General features: G+C 62.0%; 1 protein-coding gene across 1 annotated transcript; it reads right to left on the bottom strand.

Moving 5' to 3' along the window:
- Window positions 1-766: 766 nt before the first annotated feature.
- On the bottom strand, window positions 767-6,744 carry OXTR (oxytocin receptor). Its single transcript, XM_014873935.2, has 2 exons — window positions 5,548-6,744; window positions 767-1,571 (listed from the first exon to the last, which is right to left on the bottom strand). Exons 1-2 carry the CDS (start codon window positions 6,476-6,478, stop codon window positions 1,330-1,332), a joined length of 1,173 nt encoding a protein of 390 aa, XP_014729421.1. The 5' UTR covers window positions 6,479-6,744; the 3' UTR covers window positions 767-1,329.
- Between the last annotated feature and the right edge of the window lie 228 nt (window positions 6,745-6,972).

The raw sequence follows: 6,972 nt of genomic DNA, 5'->3' as shown, positions 1-6,972 counted from the left end.
GAACAGGAACAGGGACAGGGAACAGGGAACAGGGAACAGGGAGCAGGGAGCAGGGAACAGGGAACAGGGAACAGAGAGCAGGGGACAGGGAACAGGGAACAGGGAACAGAGAGCAGGGAACAGGGACAGGGAACAGGGACAGGGAACAGGGAGCAGGAACAGGGAACAGGGAATAGGAAGAGGAACAGGGAGCAGGGAACAGGGAGCAGGGAGGAGAGCAGGGAGCCGGGAGGAGCAGGGAGCAGGGAACAGGGAACAGAGAGCACAGCTGGCTGGGGATTTTGGTGTTCCAGCCTTGCTTCCCATCGATCCCTTCATTCCCTCAGCCCAGCGCTCCTCCCACGCCTCCCTCCCGCCTTCCACCAGACACAGTCAGCAAAGTTTATTTACAGTATTTGTTAACAATAAAAACCCATGCCGTGAGCATGCCCTGTGCGCTATAGAGCAAGCGGATGGCGCTGGGGCCATGGGAGACTCCGTGGATTGCGGCGAGCCCAGAGCCAAGCCTGGGATCGGGGACACGAGCGAGTGTCCCTGAGAGAGCCCGGGGACCCAGCCCGGACCCCGCACAGCGCCCTGGGCTCAGCTCAGCACCCTCGGCCAGGAGCCACTGCCCAGATCCCCGGGCCCAGCCGTGCCCCAGGCCCCTGGAGACCGCCTGCACGGCCTCGGGGGGCACGGGGTGCGGGGCTGGCACAGTGCGGGGCTGGCACGGTGCGGGGCTGGAACGGTGCGGGGCTGCAGGGCTGGCACGGTGCAGAGCCGGGCTGCAGGTTTGGCATGGTGCAGGGCTGGCACGGTGCAGAGCCGGGCTGCAGGTTTGGCATGGTGCAGGGCTGGCACGGTGCAGGGCTGCAGGGCTGCAGGACGGGGCTGCCTCTGCCCCGCAGGCTACAAGCGAAGGGAGTGCTCCTGTGCAGGATCCTGCTGCAGGTGGAGCTGGGACAGTGCCAGCCGTGTACCCGGGGTGACACCCGTGTCCCTGTGCCGCAGCAGCCCCTGCCATCCGGGGGATGCATCGCCCCTGCCCCAGCAGCACCGGAGCCTTTGTCCCTGCTGGTGGCATCCATGAACCACTGCTGTCAGGGTTTGGGGCTCAGGAGCGGGTTCCTGCTGTCTAATCCCAGGCAGCACTGACCCTTGGACACAGAATTCCTCTCGCACTCCCATCTCAGTTCAATAACGCCCTGTGCACATGCTTACAGCCATATATATATAAATATATATATATATACACCTATTTATAAACCCCGCCTTGTCCGGGTGCAGCTTTCCGCAGGGAAGCGCTGCAGCAGCGCAGCAGAGACACGCGGGCCCGCTGCCACGGCCTCACGTCGTGGGCGGCTGCACGAAGCTCCTCTGGCTCGGGCTCCTGCAGCTGAGCACGAAGGACGAGGAGTTGCTTTTCTTGCTCAGGTCACAGCCCGGTCGCGACTTCAGGTAGCGCGTGGAGCAGCAGAGGAAGCGGCGCATCAGGTCATGGAAGAGGTGCCCGGTGTAGAGCATGTAGATCCAGGGGTTGCAGCAGCTGTTGAGGCTGGCCAGGAGCATGGCGATGATGAAGGGGGAGGCTGCGACACAGGCACGGCCTTGTCAGGGCACGGTGGCCGCTGCCGAGAGCCGCAGCTGTGCCGGCTCCCCGACATCCCGGTACCCTGACACCCCGGCATCCCAGTACCCCGACATCCCAGTACCCCGGTACCCTGACACCCAACACCCCGACACACTGACACCCGACACACTGACACCCTGACACCCCAACATCCCGGTACCCTGACACCCCGGCATCCCAGTACCCCGACATCCCAGTACCCCGGTACCCTGACACCCAACACCCCGACACACTGACACCCGACACACTGACACCCTGACACCCCAACATCCCGACATGCCAGTACCCGACATCCCAGTACCCCGACATGCCAGTAACCCGCTACCCTGACACCCCGACACCCTGACACAGGGATGAGCCGCCCCCCGCAGGAACGCGGCGGGAAATGAGAGCTGGGAAATGAGGGGCCCGAGTCTCAGCTCCATCCCTGGGTTTCGGGTTTCTCCCCCAGGAGCCGCCTTTCCCTGGAGTGGGGGCTCAGGGGGCAGAGCTCCTGCAGCGCCGCCCTTTAAGGTGCCCGAAGCAGAGCCCTGGGAGTTGCCGTGGCGAAGAGCAGTCCGGGGGCTCGTTCTCCCACCCCAGCGGCTGATTCGGGCCAGGCTGTCACCTTCGAGCCCCCCGGGCTGTGGGACAGCCGCGGTCCCCAGGCTGCGGGGCGTCCCCTGCTCCTGGGCTGTCCCCACCGCAGCCCGGCCCCATCTGAGCCCTTTGCCCGGTGCTCGCCCAGCACCTTTCTCCACTCGTCTTTCTTTCCTCCGAATTAATTTCCCCCCACAGTGCTGTGCCGGGAAGGAGGACACACAGCCATTCCCACATCCCGGCTGGGTCCGGAGCCTGGCAGCCCCCGCTGGTGGTGGCAGCGCAGTGCCAGGACATCCAGTCTCTGGCTGCTGCTTCTGTCCCCAGAGCACAAAGTCCCGACTGTGCCACCTGAGGGGTCGGACCAGACAAGGGGAAGGTGGGGCTGGCACCTGCCACGGCACCAGGACAAGGGGGACATCTCCCTCTGAAGTGGCTGCAGGGGGAGCTGGAGCCTTTATCCTGCTCCCCGTGCTCCAGTCTCCTCAGTCCCTCAGCTCCCAGAGGACGTGCCAGCAGCCAGGATGAACGTGGTTGGTTTGGCTGCTCCTGGTCCCTTCGTGTCTCTGCAAAAATCCACTGGCAGTTCTTAGACCAGTGAAGAAATGTGACTATAAATGCTGGCTTCCAAATTCACCTTTAGCCAACGGATGCGTAATTCCTGCTCTTGTGATGTCTGCTCCAACTACTTTTAATTTCAAGCATGTGCTAAAAACTAATTCCGTGCGGAGCGGTTACAAATCCCAGGCACAAGCCCTGAAATACATCACAGCTTTTCTACCGCCTGAAAACACCCGGCCGGGGCTGACTCAGCTCTTCCCTCTCCGCAGGAGGCAAATTGAATTTCAGGGACTGAGTGCAGGGCAGGTCCGGAGAGAGGATCGCTCCCTCCCTGCTGGAACAGCAGAGACCCCGAGGGTGCTGCAGGCAGCCAGCCCTGCCCAGGATGGCCCTGGGCCAGGCACCCCCTGCTCCTGGGGATGCCCGGGGCCGTGGGCAGAGCTGCAGGCTGTGCCCGAGCAGGATGTGGGGGCTGTGCTGAAACACCCAGCACAGGAGTGGGTTGGGATGGGATGAGATAATGGGATGGGATAATGGGACAATGGGATGAGGGGTTCCCCAGTTCCCACACACTCTGACTGGGGCCATCACTCACAGCCCAGGTGTCAGGGCACCTGCCCCGAGGTGGAGGCACCCATAGAACATTCATGGTGCTTCACAGCCCTGCTCTTGTCCTCACAGGTCTGATCCCAGCTCGGAATCGTGCTCCCTGTGCAGTGTGTGCAGCAGGAGCCTGCTTCCAACCCCTGAGGCTGTGGAGGGTCCCCAGTGCATAAACACAGGATCACAGTGTGGAGCTCCAAGCCCCCTTACAGAGGCTTTGGGGTGTGTGGCCACCTAAGGGGGATCTCTGCTGCCTGGCCAGTCACCCCCAGAGCAGCTCATTGGGTGGCACCCAGGGCCCCCCTGCCCTTTCTGTGGCTGTGCCCACACAGCTGAGGTGAGGAACGGGCACATTCCCTTCCCAGCACGGGGTACCCCTCTCCTGCACCCCACCATGAGCCTGGCCCAGTGAAGGGATCCGGGATCAGGGCAAGGCTCCGTGTCCTCTGCAGAGAGTTCTGACTGCACCGGGCAAGGAGGAGGAGGAGGAGAGCCTGGGAGGAAGGGCTGGGGTCTCCCAACACCTGTATCCATCCCAGGCTTTTCCTGCCCGTGCCATGAAAGCCTCCAGCCAGAGCCCTGGCACAGCTCCCACCCTGTGCCACAGCCACGGCTGCCCAGAGACAGGAACGGGATGGAAACGGGAGTGGGGAGGGTGGTACAGCTCTGTGGGGCTGGAAATCCCTCCAGCCCTTAAAGCAAAGAGGGAAAGAAAGGGAAAAGGGAAAGAAAGGGAAAAGGGAAAGAAAAGAAAAGGGAAAGAAAGGAGAAGGGAAAAGTGCTGCAAGGCCACTGCACAGGGTGAGAAAGGAAAAGGTTCCCCATGCAGCCAGAAGGATTGGGATGGATAAATCCTGTCCATGGAGGGTCAGCAAAGCAGCAGAGATTTGGGTGCTGCCGAGGGCTGTGTGCTGAGAATGGAGGGGCAGCCCTCAAGATTGCAGGATTAAAATACAGCACGAGAGAGGGCCCCTGCTTCACCCCAGAGCCCATCCAGGAACTGGAAGTTTAGACCAGCCTGAAACAGGTGGAAAACCCCTGGAGCACCCAGGGAGGTGCAAAAGCCACATTCCACTTCTCCTGAAATAAATGGAGCAGAGAGAAGCAGGAGAGGCAAAGCCTGCCTGGCTGCTGCCTGGCCAGCCCAGGGAACAGAGGCACCCTGTGGGTTTTGCACAGGGAGCTGTGCAGCTGGGGCAGGGCTTGGGAAGGGCTGAGCAGCCGTGCCCTGAGTCCTGTGCCCTGTGCCCTGTGCCCCGTGCCCTGTGCCCTGTGCCCCGTGCCCTGTGCCCTGTGGCCAGCACTGCCCAGCCCTGGCCATGGCAGGGCTGCAGGGCCAGCAGGGAGCAGCTCCTCCTCAGCCTTTGGCACCCCCAGAGCCGGCGCCTGGGTCGGTCTGTGCAAGGCACTCTCATCCCTGGCTCCTTTGCCCTTTCTTTCTCCCACCTCACAAAGTCGGGAAGAGTTTTTGTTTAAGCTGTCCCAGGTGGTTCTCCCATCTGCCAGGGGTCAGCACAGACCTGCACAGCTCCAGCCCTGTCACACCAGGGACGGTGACACTTTTTGCTCTCTCTGCAACCTCAGTGGTGACAGGAGCAGCCAGCTCAAATATAAAACATGGCAAATCCGTGACACCACTGATTAAGTGACACCATCTTTAGGAAAACGTTTTTCTCATAAATCAGAGTTTTTCTACGGGAACAGTGCTCCAGTCAGAGATAAAATAACAACAGCTTAGTCTGGGGTGGATGGGGCGAGAGGAGACGGAGAAGTAGAAAAGCAGAAAGTCGGTGAAGAAAAAAGGACACAACAAAGGAAAGGAGGAAAGGAAGTCAGGCTGTGCAGCTTTTCCTGAGCTCCCACACTGCCCACAGCATGTCCCAGCACCCAGGCTGGGAAGTGAATCTCCAGGGACCCCAGAGCAGCACCCAGGGACAGCCACACGCAGGGACAGGCACACCCAGGGACAGCCACCACCGTCTGCACTGCCCGAGCCCTGAGCTGCAGTGGCCTGGAATTGCCAGAGCTGCGGGAGCCCCTGACCCGGGACAGCTCAGCCGCTGCTCCTGCCAGGGGTTTCTCTGTGCTCAGGACTCTGTCCCATGTCCCTCCCGCTCACCCAAACCCAGCCCGAGCAGTTTCTGCCCTGGGTTTCTGTCCCCAGGGCTCTGCAGGAGGGAGGGGAGCTGTACCTTCCTGCGGGGCGTTGCTGTCCCACACTGACCACATCTGCACGAAGAAGAAGGGAGTCCAGCACACGATGAACGCCAGCACGATGATAAAGGTCATTTTGACTGTCCGGATCTTGGCTTTGGAGATGAGCCTGGTGCTGCTGACCCTGGCAAACACCATCCCACCTCGGGAGCCTGAGCCCAGAGCCACGCTGGGCCCGTGGGCCGTCTTCAACTTCACGTTCTGCCAGATTTTGAAGCTGATTAAGCCATAGCAGATGCTCAGCATCAACACAGGGATGATATAGACCATGAGGGTGATCCAGGTAACGTAGGCTTTCGGCCCCCAGGGCTGGATGAAATCTGCCCAGCAGTCATAAACCCCATTCCCCACATCCCTTAGAGAAAATATGTGGATCTGAGGGATGCTGACGAGCAGGCACAGCAGCCAGGTGAGGAGGACAGAGACCCGGTCCGCTCTCCTGTGCAGGGACCTCAGTGGCTGACAGATGGCCAAGCAGCGGTCCAGGGACATCAGCAGCAGCATGTAGGTGGAGGCGAACATTCCCACCACCTGCAGGTACTTGATCAAGCGGCAGAGGAAATCTGGCCCGTAGAACCTGAAGGTGATGTCCCAGATGAGCTGGGGCAGCACCTGGAAGATGGCCACGACCAGGTCAGCGATGCTCAGGTGCTTCATGAAGAAGTACATGCGGGAGTGCTTGTGGCGGGTGGTGTGGATGGCCAGCAGCACGCACAGGTTGCCGGTCAGGGCGAGGAACAGGATGAGGCACAGGACTGTCACCTCCACCTTGGCCATGTCCTCGTTCCTCTTCAGGGGGTCGGCGCTGCTGTTCCTGCCTGCGCTCAGGTTCTCCGGCCGGAGGCTGCCGTTCCCCAGGGAGCTGTTGATGGTCCAGGTGCTGCTCCCCGCCAGGTACAGCTTCTCCATGGCCAGCGCCGGCCCGCATCGAGCCTGGGGCAGGGTGAGGGCAGAGAGGGGCAGAGAGGGGCAGAGCCTGCACCGATGCGCTCCTGTGCGGAAGCCGGGTGTCCCCGCCGCTCTCTCTCCGTGTCTCCTCGGTTCTCAATACTCCACCGCTCTCCGTGTCCCCCCCGCTCTGTGTCCCCGCCGGTTCCTGTCGCCGTGTCCCGGCTGCCGGCTGCTCCTGTCCCCTGGCCGGTCTCTCGGTGTCTCCGCCGGCTCTGCCCCGCTCCCAGCCCCAGCGCAGGGGCCGGCCGAGCGGCGGGGGCGGCGGGCAGAGGCGGCTCCCGGCCCGGCCCCTCGGGGCCCGCCCGCGGCCGCTGGCCCCGCACCCGGACCCGCCTCAGCATCTTCAGCATCGTCAGCATCTTCAACATCTTCAGCATCTTCAACATCGTCAGCATTGTCAGCATTGTCAGCATCTTCCCCCGCGCCCTCCCCGCAGCGCGCCCGTTCCCGCA

The sequence above is a fragment of the Sturnus vulgaris genome, chromosome 11, assembly GCF_052056855.1.
Source record: "Sturnus vulgaris isolate bStuVul1 chromosome 11, bStuVul1.hap1, whole genome shotgun sequence".
NCBI classification, from domain to species: Eukaryota; Metazoa; Chordata; class Aves; order Passeriformes; family Sturnidae; genus Sturnus; species Sturnus vulgaris.
The sequence above is the reverse complement of the archived record's forward strand: the minus strand, read 5'-3'. Positions and strand labels throughout refer to the sequence as shown.